Source organism: Bufo bufo, chromosome 3, assembly GCF_905171765.1.
Source record: "Bufo bufo chromosome 3, aBufBuf1.1, whole genome shotgun sequence".
In the NCBI taxonomy this organism is placed as follows: Eukaryota; Metazoa; Chordata; class Amphibia; order Anura; family Bufonidae; genus Bufo; species Bufo bufo.
This window is the reverse complement of record NC_053391.1, coordinates 674,529,909-674,546,440: the sequence shown is the minus strand read 5'-3', so window position 1 is coordinate 674,546,440 and position 16,532 is coordinate 674,529,909. Positions and strand designations below refer to the sequence as shown.

The 16,532-nt window shown below is 50.5% G+C and overlaps 1 protein-coding gene across 12 annotated transcripts in view; it reads right to left on the bottom strand.

Annotated features, from left to right (window-relative positions):
- Positions 1–16,532, bottom strand: part of PICALM (phosphatidylinositol binding clathrin assembly protein) — a 74,648-nt gene that overhangs the window by 38,924 nt on the left and 19,192 nt on the right. For all 12 annotated transcript variants that reach the window (XM_040426378.1, XM_040426387.1, XM_040426376.1 and 9 more), the window contains exons 3-8: positions 6,353–6,428; positions 5,835–5,937; positions 5,321–5,414; positions 3,558–3,669; positions 1,855–1,961; positions 147–188 (exon numbers count right to left, since the gene is read on the bottom strand). In XM_040426378.1, coding sequence (XP_040282312.1) covers positions 147–188; positions 1,855–1,961; positions 3,558–3,669; positions 5,321–5,414; positions 5,835–5,937; positions 6,353–6,428 — 534 coding nt within the window. The remainder of the gene's footprint in view (positions 1–146; positions 189–1,854; positions 1,962–3,557; positions 3,670–5,320; positions 5,415–5,834; positions 5,938–6,352; positions 6,429–16,532) is intronic.

Below are 16,532 nucleotides of genomic sequence, written 5' to 3'. Positions count from 1 at the left end.
ATAACAGGTCCCTGCAGACCCAATCTCTTGTCCCACGGGGTCCAGGAGGGGTACGAAGGGTACAGCCATGTCTACATGATGCTCAGTCATTCACACACACACACATAGAAGCTTCTGTTACTACCACTTTAAGAGATGGTGCTTACCTGAGATAGATCGGGTATATCTCCCCTGTCAATGCCGACTTGCTAAAATAGAAAAAAACAAAAAAACTGAAAATAAAAGTAAATCCCATATGGTAGAGTCAGAGCAAAAGGTGAAGCTCTTGAGCCAAGATCCAGTATCGGCACCGGTGTCCCCATATTACTTACAGTATTGCCGATTTCCAAAGAATACCTCCACCTCTAAAATGGAATTTTAATATAAATGGGTCTAAAATGCTGTGCAGATTACCTCCCTAATATATCTTTACAGAGGTAAGAATGCCAAATCGCCAGCAATGACCATTTAAAATGATGAAAGTCCGTCTGCCTGCAGCCACCACTAGAGGGAGCTCAGTGCCTACAGTTTTTGCATTAATCAGATTGTGCAGTGGCTTAAAGGGGTTTTCCGACGGTTATACTGAAGACCTACCCTCTGGATAGATCCACAGTATCTGATCAGTGGGGTGGGGGGGGGGGGGTCTGACACTTGGGACCCCCGCCGATCAGCTGATTGAGCAAATGCTCAAGAAATGGGGCTGAGCTGTGGGGCAGCGATGTGTAATTACAACTGTGTCATCTCATTCAAGTGAGCAGGAGCCGAGCTGCAGTATGACGTCCTCTACACAGTGGACCGAGCGCCTTACATCCACTGTACTCTGTTCTGGCGCCTGCTCACAACAGCTGATCGGCAGGTTGCCAGGCGTTAGACCCACACCGATCTGATAACCATGTCCTATTCTGAAAATAGGCCGTCAATATCTTAGTCCTCAAAAAAAAACTTTAATGGAGAACTCCTTTAAGCTCCGCCTAGTAGGCAGCAACGGGAAGCTTGATTGAAATGAACCCTATTGGGGAAGTCATCTTCGAAACAATGCAATTTTAAGGGTCCATTCACACGTCTATGTGTTTTTGCAGATCCGCAAAACACGGACAGGCACTAATAGAACATGCCTATTCTTGTCTGCAATTGCGGACAAGAATAGAACATGTTCTATTTTATTTTGTGGAGCCGCAGCCCGTATGTTTGGGGCCGCGCTCCGGATATGCAGAGAGCACATCGTGTGCTCTCCGCATCTCTTCCGGCCCCATTGAGAATGAATGGGTCCGCACCCGTTTCAGATATTGCGGAAAGGATGCTGACCCATTTGCGGACGTGTGAATGGACCCTTAGAAACTATGACAGAAACTGTTGCAAATTATAGTGCAAATCTACAATGACTTATTAGATGTAAATTTCAATATTGGAGTAAGGACGGCTAAAGATATGCAAATTTGGTGTATTTTCCTCCAATGAAGTATGGGTGAAGACCAGAGAATGAAATGCTAGTCTTCGAGTGGGTTCACATCACGCTTTTTCCACCCGTTTGACATATACATTAGGAAGAAAAAGAGATAGAAAAGCGCAGGACACAGTGTTTTTGTATTATGCAGTGTGGTTAAAAAACTAAATAAAAAAGTATACATTTTGTTTTTTACAATGGAGCTCTATGATGAATGGATGCCACTGTATGGCATCAGTCAGACGTATACGTTTTTTTTTTGCATGCGTTAAATGGATGGGAGAAACATGATGTGAAACATGATGTGAAACATGATGTGAACCCAGCCTTATTAACTCTCCGGAATTGTTTGGGGTTTGACAAAACCAGTGCTCACCATTAATAAAATCTAGACAACTCAGAAGAGACATCAATTTGCTCTGGGTCCTTACCTCGGCTACTTTCAAGAACTCAGAGATTCGAGTCATTCTAGTGAGAAACTTCTTGTAGATGTCCAGGCCATCCTTACACTGGTTCTTTTTCATGTCAAAGTATTTTTCTAAGGGAACAACAAGCACATAGTTATTACATACTGAAAAGGCAAAATCATTTCGGGTAAATTTCTCCTCCATCTAGGTGGATCAGGCGGGTTTTACCAACATCACTAATTGGAAAAACTGGCTGTTTCCAATAATATCCAGCGCAATTATGAATGCAGCTCTGGAGTGACCAGTACAAGATAAGTAACGTAGCAAAGGCGGATTTATACGGGCGTTATTGTGAACGCTCGTTCCTGATAATCAGCCTGTGTAAAGGTGCTGACGATCACCCGATGAATGTGCTAAAGGCTTGTTCATTGGGTAAAATGATCGCAGATGCGGACACCTCAATCACCGTTTATGGGCAGCAGATTGGGTGGTGTGAACAGGGATCTGCTGCTCAGAAACAATAAATCTGTATGATGAGCGATTGCAGTAGCCATTGCTTGTCTACATACAGTGGAGGTGATCGCTGCATGTAACTGCAACTCTTCACAACCACTGACCGGCAGGCAGTTATTGGGAAGGAATACTTCTATGAAATAACTGCCTGCTCAATCGGCGCATGTAAACACACCGCAACTTTTAAGGCAGATTATATCGATGTATTGTATAAACTGAGAAGTGTGCGACTGTCTGCAGCTTTCACAGGGAATACAGATATTCATGATGGGTTTTTGCAGCTTGACCAGTGGTGATCTACTGACTGTAGTGGGGTCTGTATTTAGCTGGGGTTACATGGTAACATGTCTATAGCCTGGTAACAGATCTGCTGATTAAAGGGGTTGTCCGCTTTTGTAATATTGATGACCTATTCTCAGGATAGGTAATCAATAGGCTTGAGCGAATTGACCTTCGGATCATAGAACCAGACTTCAATGTCAATGCCGTTTCCGTAAGCGTTAAAATGTGTGGACTCCGTGGAGCCAAACTTAGTCTTACCCAAAGCCGTGGGAGACTTCAGTTAAAATAGGAATCCAAAGTGGGCTTTGGTACTGGCTAGTACCTCGGTACCAAAGCCCACTTTAGATTCCTATTTTAAATACGCAGATACATTTTACACAGCCCATACATTTTAATGCTGTACGGAGACAGCATTAACATCAAAGTTTTTGAACAAATTGACTTCGGAACTATGATCCGAAGGTCAATTCGCTCAAGCCTAGTTATCAATATCAGATCGGCGGGGGGCTGACTCCCATCAGCCATTTAAAGAGAACGCAGCACTCGCATAAATGCTGTGTTCTCATCACCGTCAACAGTGTAGTTACAGCTTCGCCGTCCCATTCACTTTAATGGGACGGCTCCGGCCTACTCACTAGAATAGGAAGAAGACGTCACATTGAAGTAAATGGGATGGCGAAGCTGTAATTACACTGCTCACTGCTGCAATGCTGACAGCAAAGAACAAACAGTGAGGAGAACACAGCACTCGTACAGGCGCTGCGTTCTCTTCAAACACCTGATTGGCAGGGCTGCCGGCAGTTGGGCCTCCATCAATCTGATATTGATGACCTACCCCGAGCATAGGTCATCAACATGGCAAAAGCAGAGAACACTTGAGAACAGATCTGCAAATCAGAAACTGCTTTATAAGGCAGGACGGAGAGGTTTACCTAGAAGATTAATTATTCCTTCGTTGTAGGCAGCAAACAGTCTGATGGCATCTTTGAAGAGCAGCATGAATGCAGCATTAATGACGCCATTTGTCAGCTCGTTGGCATTTACCTGGGGATGGAGAGGGGAGGAAAAAAGGAGAGATCAGAGAAGCCTGTATTCCAGCACAGCGATCTATCGTTTTCATCCTGCACAATTAGAGATGGATAAATATAGAGCAATGAGCCCGATGCTGTAAGATATATGCCATAAATCCATAGCAAAATACTGAACACAGATCAAAAACTATTAGGTTCTTTGAACAACATTTTTCAAAAAATATGCGCCAGTCGGGGGCTGCGATCCCCTCGGCGCCAGTCAGGGGCTGCGATCCCCTCGGCGCCAGTCAGGGGCTGCGATCCCCTCGGCGCCAGTCAGGGGCTGCGATCCCCTCGGCGCCAGTCAGGGGCTGCGATCCCCTCGGCGCCAGTCAGGGGCTGCGATCCCCTCGGCGCCAGTCAGGGGCTGCGATCCCCTCGGCGCCAGTCAGGGGCTGCGATCCCCTCGGCGCCAGTCAGGGGCTGCGATCCCCTCGGCGCCAGTCAGGGGCTGCGATCCCCTCGGCGCCAGTCAGGGGCTGCGATCCCCTCGGCGCCAGTCAGGGGCTGCGATCCCCTCGGCGCCAGTCAGGGGCTGCGATCCCCTCGGCGCCAGTCAGGGGCTGCGATCCCCTCGGCGCCAGTCAGGGGCTGCGATCCCCTCGGCGCCAGTCAGGGGCTGCGATCCCCTCGGCGCCAGTCAGGGGCTGCGATCCCCTCGGCGCCAGTCAGGGGCTGCGATCCCCTCGGCGCCAGTCAGGGGCTGCGATCCCCTCGGCGCCAGTCAGGGGCTGCGATCCCCTCGGCGCCAGTCAGGGGCTGCGATCCCCTCGGCACCAGTCAGGAGCTGCGATCCCCTCGGCGCCAGTCAGGAGCTGCGATCCCCTCGGCGCCAGTCAGGGGCTGCGATCCCCTCGGCACCAGTCAGGAGCTGCGATCCCCTCGGCGCCAGTCAGGGGCTGCGATCCCCTCGGCGCCAGTCAGGAGCTGCGATCCCCTCGGCGCCAGTCAGGGGCTGCGATCCCCTCGGCGCCAGTCAGGGGCTGCGATCCCCTCGGCACCAGTCAGGAGCTGCGATCCCCTCGGCGCCAGTCAGGAGCTGCGATCCCCTCGGCGCCAGTCAGGGGCTGCGATCCCCTCGGCGCCAGTCAGGAGCTGCGATCCCCTCGGCGCCAGTCAGGGGCTGCGATCCCCTCGGCGCCAGTCAGGGGCTGCGATCCTCGCGTTATTTCCATTTAAACACCACCATCAGAATTGCTATTTAAGCAATAATTGACTGAATTTTATCTCGCCAGGAAGGCTGCTGGATTCACTCTGGACTTTCAACCCCTAACTCATACAGTGCAGTTTGTACAGCAAGGGATTATTCATCGTGTCTCATATGCACTGTTGTAACTCCCGCAGCCTAAGTCTCAGCTGGGAAAAGGAGCATTATGATACAGATTACAAAGGTTACTGAATTATAAGGTCAAAGTATGGAAATATCGACTTCGATCTGTGCAAAGTCACAGAAGAAAAATGTTATGATGCAACTGTAATATTACTATGTAATGGCGACCGTCTACATAGACAGAACATAACCTGACAGGGAGCAGCGATCCCTACACAAAAAAAACAGCGCAAACCCCAAAGGATGGGCAGCCGCTGCTGACAGTGTATTGCGGCCACCAGGCCATCCAACTTACATTGAAATCGAGCAGGGCATCCATTTGGTTCTGTATGATGGGCATGGTTTTTAATAACTTCTCAGTGTTCATTGTTCTCATAACCCCATCAGCTCTGAAAAAAAAACAAAAAAAGAAAAACACAAGGTTCATTCATTAAAACCTATAAAGCGTTGCCCAATACGAGGAAGCAGCTCCCATTTTACAGTCATCTACAAGTATTGTGAATGCTGGTGACTTCCTCAAGTGTACACTACACACAAACATGGATATATACATACTGCCCCATTGATGCGCAGATACCCCTTGGCATTGCTTACTCTCTATGGCTATACCTCAGTCCCTCACCCCGAACACAGCTTAGCCTCTATGCACATACACCCCCCTCTAAACACATATACCCGGGGCCCCGTCACATAGCTTACCCTCTATGCACATATACCCGGGGCCCCGTCACATGGCCTATGCTCTATGCACATATACCCCCCTCCATGCGGCTTATCCTCAATGTACATACACCCATGTCCTGGCTCACCCTCTTTTTACTTTGGTGAAGTCAAAAGCAACTTGTCTGTATGACACGGCCTTCTCATTCAGGTAGCGGCTGTAACGTCGTATAAATGTAGACATGTCATAACCTAGGAAGAAAAAAAAAAAAAAAAACACGACAAGTTAGAGACCACCATCCTTACCCTAAAAATAAAGTGAGAAATCACAACCTAAAGACTTTCCATCCAGTTCAGTGGCAGGCTTCTCAGACGTAGAAGACGGCCCATTATCGTGGCTGATTTCCCTTGGTAATCCTACAGACGATACCTCAATCTTACCCAGCTTTACACTTGTGCTTATACACAGGAGCCAATCTGAACAAGGGGAGCTGCGGAAAAAACTATGAAATAGACGGATCCATCAGGAGGACGAGCGACATCCAAGTGAGGGCGTGTGGGTGAGAACCAGCCGTCCGCCTGTGACCCGATTCAGCTTATCTTTCTATCCTGGAAAGAAAGGGCTTACGAGGAGCACACAGCCCCGGGCGCGGCCATCAGAACTCACCTTGCAGTCCACTTTTGTCCAAAAAATTGCTCAAATTGAACAGGGTATTGCGTGATGCCAGATACTGGATAAAGCGCTGAGGAGGAAGAAAAGACATGATGAGAACAGATTGACGGGAGGTAGAAATGTTACTCTATAAAGACTCAAATTTGTACATGAAAACATAGGACCGATGGATTAACTAAGACGCCTAAGCCAGACAGATTCGGGGGCTCAAGCGCGGGCACATGGACGACCCTGCACTTGCCTGCGTGCAACAAAAGTAATCCCAGCAAAAAGGCACATGTCAAGGAAATGCTGTAGGCCACTAATCTATGCATCTATATGACACTGCTGGGCCCCGCAGCCACTGACTAATAGGTCAGGACACTATCCTCAAGCATCTTCAGATGTCTGAAGGGAGCGCTGCAGTCTACCAAGTAGAGCATTGTATGTGTTATAGGAGATCTCCTGCTCCATAATGAGTCTTACTATCTGCCTCCAGTATCTGAGCGTCCATATTTGTCAGGTCAGCGCTTTCCTTCCCCTGTTCTCGGCATCTTTTCATCCCAGCAGGATGTTTACATGCAGGACTTCCTGTTTTCCTCTGCTTCCTGCTGCATTTTCTAACCAATCCCAGCATGCTTTGCTCCGCCTGCCACATCGTTCCCTCTGCAGTAGTCGCGCCCCCTACACCTCCCCTCTCCATGTGAGCTAGGCGGAGAAAGGCTTGATCATAGCACGGAAGGGGTTAAGCGCCAGGATCGGCGTGTGTTAGGGTGCCTTCAGCACACGGCACAGGTTTTGTTACAGAATGAGGCCTGCAGAAATCAGTGTGCTTGCGCTCAAAACAAACCCACTCGTGTGAACAGAGCAGAAATGTCCCTCCCGCCACTGAATTCAAGTGCTCTGGATGGGGAGAAAGCCACCGCCAGATACCCCTGAGTAGAGAAGACTTGGGTATGCTGCAACGGCATGGCCGGATCCTCCTCTCCCGTGACATCCGATGTGGGGGGAGGGGGCTCAGGACACACTGGACAAGCAAACGTTAATCACAGGGGTACGGACGGTTTTACACAGACACGGATTACATTTGTGGCAAAATTCTGCCCAATGAGAACTGTGAACCCCGCCAGACCGACACAGTACCGTCATCTAAATAGAAAAAAAACAAGAACATGATGCTCCATTACTTACATGGTCAGGGGATACAAGAGGACTGACTGGCTAGTCCAAACCCCATGCTTTAGCTACCAAAAGGGGTTAAAGGGGTCGTCCCACAAAAAATATTCTAGTTTTCAAACCAGCACCTGGATCTGATTCTGAATACTTGATTAATTGCAGGTAATTCAAAATGTAGTATAGCCACTGAATTATTCAATAAAATGCATCTGTAGAGCGCCACCTGCTGTCTGCTTTTTTTTCTAATTTCTCTGTCCTACTCACTGAGATAGCAGTTGAAGGAAAGAACTGTGAATGCGCCCCCCTAAGCTGCTGCAGATAGTGGGGGGGGGGGGGGGGCGTGTGCTTTCTGCAGCAGCTTAGTGGGGGGTGCGTGCTTTCTGCAGCAGCTTAGTGGGGGGGGGCGTGTGCTAAGCTGCTGCAGAAAGCACGCGCCCCCCCCCCCCACTAAGCTGCTGCAGAAAGCACGCCCCCCCACTAAGCTGCTGCAGAAAGCACGCACCCCCCCCCCGCTAAGCTGCTGCAGAAAGCACGCACCCCCCCCCCACTAAGCTGCTGCAGAAAGCACGCACCCCCCCCCCCACTACGCTGCTGCAGAAAGCACGCACCCCCCCCCCACTAAGCTGCTGCAGAAAGCACGCACCCCCCCCCCCACTAAGCTGCTGCAGAAAGCACGCACCCCCCCCCCACTAAGCTGCTGCAGAAAGCACGCCTCCCCCCCCCACTAAGCTGCTGCAGAAAGCACGCACCCCCCCCCACTAAGCTGCTGCAGAAAGCACGCACCCCCCCCCACTAAGCTGCCGCAGAAAGCACGCACCCCCCCCACTAAGCTGCCGCAGAAAGCACGCACCCCCCCCCCCCCCCACTAAGCTGCTGCAGAAAGCACGCACCCCCCCACTAAGCTGCTGCAGAAAGCACCCCCCCCCCACTAAGCTGCTGCAGAAAGTGTGTGGGGGGGGGGGGGGCGCGTGCTTTCTGTAGCAGCTTAGTGGGGGGGGTGTATTCTGCAGCAGCTTAGTAGGGGGGGGTGCATGCTTTCTGCAGCAGCATGGTGGGGGGGTGCGTGCTTTCTGCAGCAGCATAGTGGGGGGGGGCATGCTTTCTGCAGCAGCTTAGTGGGGGGGGTGCTTTCTGTAACAGCTTAGTGTGGGGGGGGGGCGCGTGCTTTCTGCAGCAGCATAGTGGGGGGGTGCGTGCTTTCTGCAGCAGCTTAGTGGGGGGGGCGCATGCTTTCTGCAGCAGCTTAGTGGGGGGGGTGCTTTCTGCAACAGCTTAGTGTGGGGGGGCGCGTGCTAAGCTGCTGCAGAAAGCACGTGCCCCCCCCCACTAAGCTGCTGCAGAAAGCACGCGCCCCCCCCCCACTAAGCTGCTGCAGAAAGCACGCGCCCCCCCCACTAAGCTGCTGCAGAAAGCACGCGACCCCCCCCACTAAGCTGCTGCAGAAAGCACGCGACCCCCCCCCACTAAGCTGCTGCAGAAAGCACGCGCCCCCCCCCACTAAGCTGCTGCAGAAAGCACGCGGCCCCCCCCCCCCCACTAAGCTGCTGCAGAAAGCACGCGGCCCCCCCCCACTAAGCTGCTGCAGAAAGCACACGCCCCCCCCCCCCACACTAAGCTGCTGCAGAAAGCACACGCCCCCCCCCACTAAGCTGCTGCAGAAAGCACACGCCCCCCCCCCACTAAGCTTCTGCAGAAAGCACGCGCCCCACTAAGAAAAAGAAAGGCGGGAAAATTATGGGAATCCAAATGGGAGGAAGTGACATCAGGGCAGTGTCACTTCCAGAATCTAAATAGGAGGAAGAGACATCAGGGCAGTGTCACTTCCTGTGTTGTGTGTTCCACACTGGAACGCAAATCAATTGTTTGCATATGCATGATTTGAATATGTGATTTATAGACAATGCTGATATATGTGGCCCACAGGGGAGAAGTAGGGGGCTTAACAGACAGTGTTTTCTGTTATCTTCTAGCGAGAACCAGAAGTGACGATCTGGTCCGTCACTTCCGGTCTTGCGCTCCGCCATGGAACGCATGCTCTCGATCAGGCCAGAAATGGCCTGGATCTCAGATGTAGTCACGCTTCCGGAAGCGGCTCGGATCTGGGCTACACCTGGACCACTCTGCAGCCTCTCTTATACAAACACACTACTAAGCATTTTTTCCTAAAAATCCCCAAGTCAAGTTGCCACTACATATATTCTGGGCACCCCCCTGGGTACATATCCAGTGACCACCCCTCAACCTCTCATTTCTTCCGTTTCCCTACGACTGCAGCTCAGGCCCATTCACTTGAATAGGCCATGTGATCAATGTACATGACATCATTTTCCTAGGAAGACTGCCAGAGCGGCCTCTTTAAACTGATCAGCGGGGGTGCCGGAAGTTGGACCCCCATAGAACAGATACTGATGACCTGGCCATCAATATAGAAGACCTGGAAAACCCCTTTAAGAAAAGGTGATCTGGAAGCCGACTGTCAATCCCTTTAGGGAATGTGCACGCGGCAGAACCTGCCTTGTGGCTTCCTGGAGCAGGTTTGGACTTTGATTGACGGCAGAACAGACTGTGGAAATCCAGTATTTCACAGCAACCCTATAAATGACCATGTAATGTATGGCTGTGCACCGCCGGAGCGCGCTCCTGAACGGAGGACCACCCCTATGACATCCAAATCCCCTGATGGAGCCCGTGGAAAGGATCTGCCGAGATGGAATAAACCTAGAGTGAAGGAGACACCATAAGGGTCCATTCACACGTCCGTAATTTGGGTCCGCATTCGTTCCACAATTTGCGGACCTATTCACTTTCAATGGGGCTGGAACGGATGCGAATCCGCATTTCCGGGATCCGCATCCGAAATTTCGGGATCCGTTTTTACAGAATCCGCAATTCTGTTTCTGAAAAAAATAGGACATGTCCTATTCTTGTCCAGAATTGCGGACCTGAAAAGGTATTTTCTATTATAGGGTCTGATGTGAGGTCTGCAAATTGCGGATCTCACATTGCAGGTGTCAGTTTTTTGCGTATCCGCAAAACACATACGGACGTGTGAATGGACCCTAATCCTGTACAGCGCCGGAGATGAGGCCGTCCTACGTATGCGAATGTACAGCCGTTCTCCAGCGCAGGGAACACGCTCTGTGCAGGACGGGCGCATGTACCGCTAAATAACATGCATCTTACACAGACGGAACGTGAAAAACCTGCCCCTCGGTCCCAGCAGGTCCAGGCACATAGACGGCGCGTGCTTCAGGTGCCAAGGAAGATTTTATGTCTAAACACAGACAGGGCTGAAAAGAGAGATGAAGGAGGAACTGCTGGGGGCAAATATCTCAAATGGCGGTGACTAAAGGGGTTCTCCGGGGATTCGTTTAAATAGGAAAACGGGGTTAGAGTGGACTATAATAACAATCCAACCTCTCCACTGCCCAAGTCTCCTCTCCAGTTCTAAGTCTTGGGCTCAACACGCTGCAAATGGCTGGGACTGCCGACTCAGACAATCACTGACCACAGTTGGAAGCGACAGGGGTTAATTTTACAGGGCGAGGCTTAAAGGACCTGACACCTCCCCTGACATTTCTGTTTTAGCAACTACTTGCCTTTGTAAAGACAGTTCTGGAGCATCTATTCCTATGACTCTGTTGTGCTGTTCCTTTAATATTCCAGCTAATGTTTGAAATTAAGGTCCAGCCGGGCGTTACCATCTGAGGAGGGGGGGGGGTCCCTGCACATTCTGCCTTTGTCCAATCAGTACTGCCGGTGTCAGGCTGTGCAAGGACGTCCCCCACTCCCAACTGGTAACACCCAGCTGGACCTTTGTTGCAAACTGCTGGCCATTCATAAAGGTCTTAAAGAAAGTACAAGAGAGTCAGAGACATAAGGGGGGTCTACTAACATCCAGAGAGTGCCTAGACCGCCACATTATTCTCACAGCCTAAAGTCGGCCCAAACCCACCATTTCCATGGGGGTGTCGCAACTCTGTCACGATGGTACAAGTGAAGGGAGAGGTACAGCCGCCACCAGACTAGTCTGAGACCATACTGAGAACGTATGCATGCTCTGCCGAGACCAGAGCCATGTGTATAAAGGGGGCAAATGGAATAGATGGCAGCCAAATGGCGGTGCACCAGACCGCTAATTAAGGGTTATGGCCACCATTAGCCCACCGTGACTTCTACTTGAATTGAAGCCATGACTTCAGAACCTCCTAGTAACCGGCCATACATTCACTGTGCAGCGGCCGTCAGGAGATACATTGGGGGTCTGGATAGGTCATATTGGGACAACCCCTTAAAGGAGCAAAGAACAAAGCTAGCAAATGGAGTCTAGTCCAGGCTGTAGGCATCGCAAGTATTTCCACTAGGAATGAGCGAATCTACTTCGGATGTTTTATCCAAAGTCGATTCGCTCATCCCCAATTAATTTTCCACAACAGCTAATCGCAGAGGGGAGAGACCCCCTAACCTGCAGGGAGATGCACTGCGTGTACTATGGCCGTCCCTTTAACAGTACATGACGCCCTAGCTTTGGACGCACCTGCCCGTCTTCACGTTTTCTTCTCTTAGAAAAGCAAAGCGTAAAAACTAAATATTTACAGCAGCAACAAAACGGCGTTCACCCTGGGCGCAGCCGGTTCTGTCACCCCCAGGGTACGCTCCTCCGGAAAACTGACGCCGCCACCTACTCTCTCACTACACGAGGAGAATAAATAACCATGCACGAGACACTGGCGAGGTGTGTCCACACAAAAGAAGAGACTGTCAAATGAGTAATGATCGGAGTCCTGACCTGGAGCAGCAGATGTGATCCGATCGTATTTCACTCTGCCCCACGCCTAAAGATGAAGCGAAGAATGACACACACCCCCCCCCCCCCCCCTCCGATGGGCTATAAGGAAGGGGACCGCACATATATAGTGAATGCTTCACCAGGGCGACAAACGAGGAAACAATGTGTGCAAAAAGTCCCTGGTGTCCCGAGGCAGTCCTGCACAGAGGAACCTCATGCACCTCCTGTGGCCGCTACCTACCCACCAGTGATGGCACACACTGCCACATGACGACAATAATACTCAGGATACACTGAGTCTCCCATATACTGGGGGCAGGCGAGCGGTAGCTGACTAGTCCACTGGACCACTAGAGATAAGCGGTGCCTCCTGAAATAAGAGGATCATGCAAATACAGAAATCTATTTTCATTTTGTGCTGTGCACACTGAGGGCAGGGTCAGCAATAATCTCACTATCATCACAGACATAATTACAACAGATAACATCTAAATACAGATAACCCAAGACCCACCTTCACAATAAGCGATAGATGCAGCTTATCTCCTCTCCCTCCCTGCGCAGGACACAAGGAATGCCCACAACATAATCCCACAGAAGGCATCTCTGGACTATAGTTTCCTTCCTCTCATTTTACACCTCTGCATTAGTCAATTTATAATTAAAGGGGGCATTTGAGATTTTGATATTGATGGCCTATCCTCAGGACAGGTCATAAATATCAGATCAGCGGGGGTCCTGGTTTCGGCAATAGATGCGGCCTCTTCTTAGGCCTAGGCGCAGCTCAGTTCCTTTCAAATGAATGGGGCTGCTGCAATATCAAGCACAGCCACTATCCGATGGACGCCCCCCTTCAAAGAGCTGATCCGCGGGGGTGACGGGCGTCAGACCACCATCCATCAGATATTGATGACCAAACCGGAACATAGGTCAAGGCCTGTGCTGCACTTGCTTGTGCGCGTTGCAGGCTCTTCCGTCCAGAGATCTCCCCATTCATTGCTCCAATTGCTGCGCTAGATTTATGTCAAGGAATTTATGTCAACTGCATCTGGGGGCAGCTGACGGATGGAACAGAGTATGTCAACCAGAGGGAGCTGGACAGAGAATTTAGAAAATGGGCAAACAGCAGGTGGCGCAATACAGACAGATTTCAGTGAATAACTCAGCGGCAATGTAAAATTTTTAATGACCTGCAATTACAAAAGTATTCAGATCCGGGTGCAAGCTTTAATAATGTAGAATTTTTTTTCATGGGACATCCTCTTTAAAGGGCATCTGTCAGAAGATTTGTACCTATGAAACTGAAACTGTTACATGTGCGCTTGGCAGCTGAAGGCATCTGTCTGTGTTGGTCCCATGTTCATATGTGCCCGCATTGCTGAGAAAACTGATGTTTTACTATATGCAAATGAGCCTCTAGGAGCAACGGGGGCGTTACCATTACACCTAGAGGCTTCGCTTCCTTTAACTGCTGAGCCCTCTGCACTTTGATTGACAGGGCCAGGCTGGAGTGATGATGTTTTCACTGCCTGGCCGGGTCAAAGTGGAGAGGGGGCGGCAGTTGCAGAGAGCAGAGCCTCTAGGTGTAATGGCGACGCCCCCATTGCTCCTAGAGGCTCATTTGCATATAATAAAGCCTCCTTTTTCTCAGCAATGCGGGCACATAGGAACATGGGACCAACACAGATATTTTCAGCTGCCAAGTGCACATGTAACAGGTCAGCCAGTGTCATAGGTACAGATCTGCTGACAGATGCCCTTTAAACACCCAGAAAAAAAAAACTTAATTGAATTGCTATTATTTTCTACTCGGGATGCAAAACCAGGCCGCAGCAAATACACTCTCCTCAGGAACAGCAGAGCAGTACAGCAATAACACTGCTACATCACGGTTTGGCTCTAGACTAGCGAACACTGTCAATCAGCGGCTTACCGTAATATCCTCTCTAATGGAAATGCTACCAGTAAGTGGCCACCGGTCTATAGACCTCTCCCTGCACATCTTTTAGCAGCCGCTCTGCTGTCTGCAGATTTACTGATAATGCAGAGATCTTGCTCGCTCATGTATCGCCTATGGACAGGTGTTTCCTAGACTCGAGGACTCGCCCCCCGGGGTTTTACCAAGCAGCTGATTCTCTACGTGAAAGGTGAAACCTGTCGGCGGCAGGGAGGCCTTACATAAGCAGAAGAGATCTGTAAGCGCAAGCACCGAAATAGGGAAAGGTACAGCAAAAATGTCATGTATATACCGTGTATATGTAACCCGTCTGCTGCGCTCTTCTGTGCACGCCCCAACACCCGCCGGGTTGGTAAATGGGGGTTATGTTTGGCATAGGCGTCAGGAACTTTCCTGGCGCATAAGCTGTAAGTGTTCGCAAAACAAAATGTGAACAGAGCCCGAGACTGGAATCACAAAGGTGGATTTTGATGCAGTTTTTGAGAAGGCTTTCCTTCTATTTGGATCTACTTCTGTGTTTGACCCAAAAACAATGTCACAAAGACGCGGTCATACGCTGCCCACCAACTCCTATTTAAAGGGGCTTTCCCCACAGTACAAACTTCTGGGGATCAATATCTGATCGGTAGCGTACAACCACTGAGACCCCCACAATTATAAGAATGGAGGTCTTGTGTCCCCATATGAATGTAGTGACAGGTCCAGCATGACCGCTGCCTCTCCATTCATTCGTGGGGGTACAGGACCCCATTCTTGTGAAGCCGTATGACCCCCACCAATCAGATACACATCCCATCCCCTATCCCGTGTATAGGGAATACATTTTGTATTGTGAGAAAATCCTTTAAGGCCCCCACACAGATGACAGACGACCCAACCAACAGATCTCAGAGGGGCCAACCTGTGTATGGGAGGCCCCCGACTCTCCTCAAACAGATGATGTTGGGTAAAAGAAGAAGAATTAGGCAAGTCTTGCTGCGAAAGGAAACAAGCAGCCAGCAAAAGTCATTTTCTCCTTTCTGGCCCCTAAAAATACATGCATACTCAGCCAAACCAAGCATGCAAGTATATGGCCGAGCCAGGAGGAATAACCGTCAGCTGAACGGGGAACAAGCTGACAGCTATACAAGGGGTAGCGGCACTATTCCACCCATTCCACGGTGGACAACTGCTTTAGGCTGTTTACTGCACAGAAGTGGAGGCTGTTTTTGATGGAGGGGTGGGGGCAGCCATCTTCGATCAGACCTGTTTACATCCCCCAATCAAACAAAAAGTTCAGACGACTTCCCCGAGAACGCCGCGCAGCACAATAACTCCACAACTTCACCCTCGTGTGCTTTCAATTTACTGACAACTGAGCCCCGAACATCAAAGTGCCTTCTACAAACAGTGCGGGGGACGGAGCAGAGGCCTGGATTGTAGATCATCCTGGGATCGGGCAGGAAACAGACGACAGTAATCAACACCAGGGAAAGCTGGAGACTGCCCTCATGGAACAGGACATAAACCTCATCAAATAACATGACGTGCTGGTAACGGGTTCTCGGAGTACCGGAGGGGACGCTGAAGAACGTGCACTGCTCCCACAAATATACACAAGGGGATAACGGGGGATGGACCACCAATGACCTCTCCATCAGTCCCATAGACAGTAAATGGAGTAGTAGTGCACGTGCTCGAGCACCGCTCCATTAAAACAGCGGAGGGCCCCAGTGAATGCACATCTATCAGAGCTGCGTCTTAGGCTTGTTACACACTTGTTCCAGCAGTGGAGCAGCCTGCCGGAGAAGTGCGGATACCGGACACCCATTATAGTGAATGGGGCCAGACGGCGATGCGTTGGCTTCCGGCAATCCCAGAATACAGAGAGTCAAGCAGGCCGTTCCCTGCCGAAACATTGAGCCGGATCACTTAAACAGGCCTCAGGCCCCTTGCAGCCAAGCGAGTATTCCGCGCGGGTGCAATGCGTGATGCGAACGCATTGCGCCCGCACGGAATCCGGACTCTTTCATTTCAATGGAGCTGTGTACGTGTGCGTTGGTTTTCACGCGTCACTTGTGGATTGCGTGAGAATCGCAGCATGTTCTATATTCTGTGAGTCTCACGCAACCCTGGCCCCATAAAAGTGAATGGGGCTGCGTGAAAATCGCAGCAAGTGCAGATGCGATGCGTTTTTCAGGGATGGTTGCTAAGAGATGTTGTTTGTAAACATTCAGGTTTTCATCACGTGCGTGCAAAACGCATTGAATCGCATTGCACCCGCGCGATAAAAA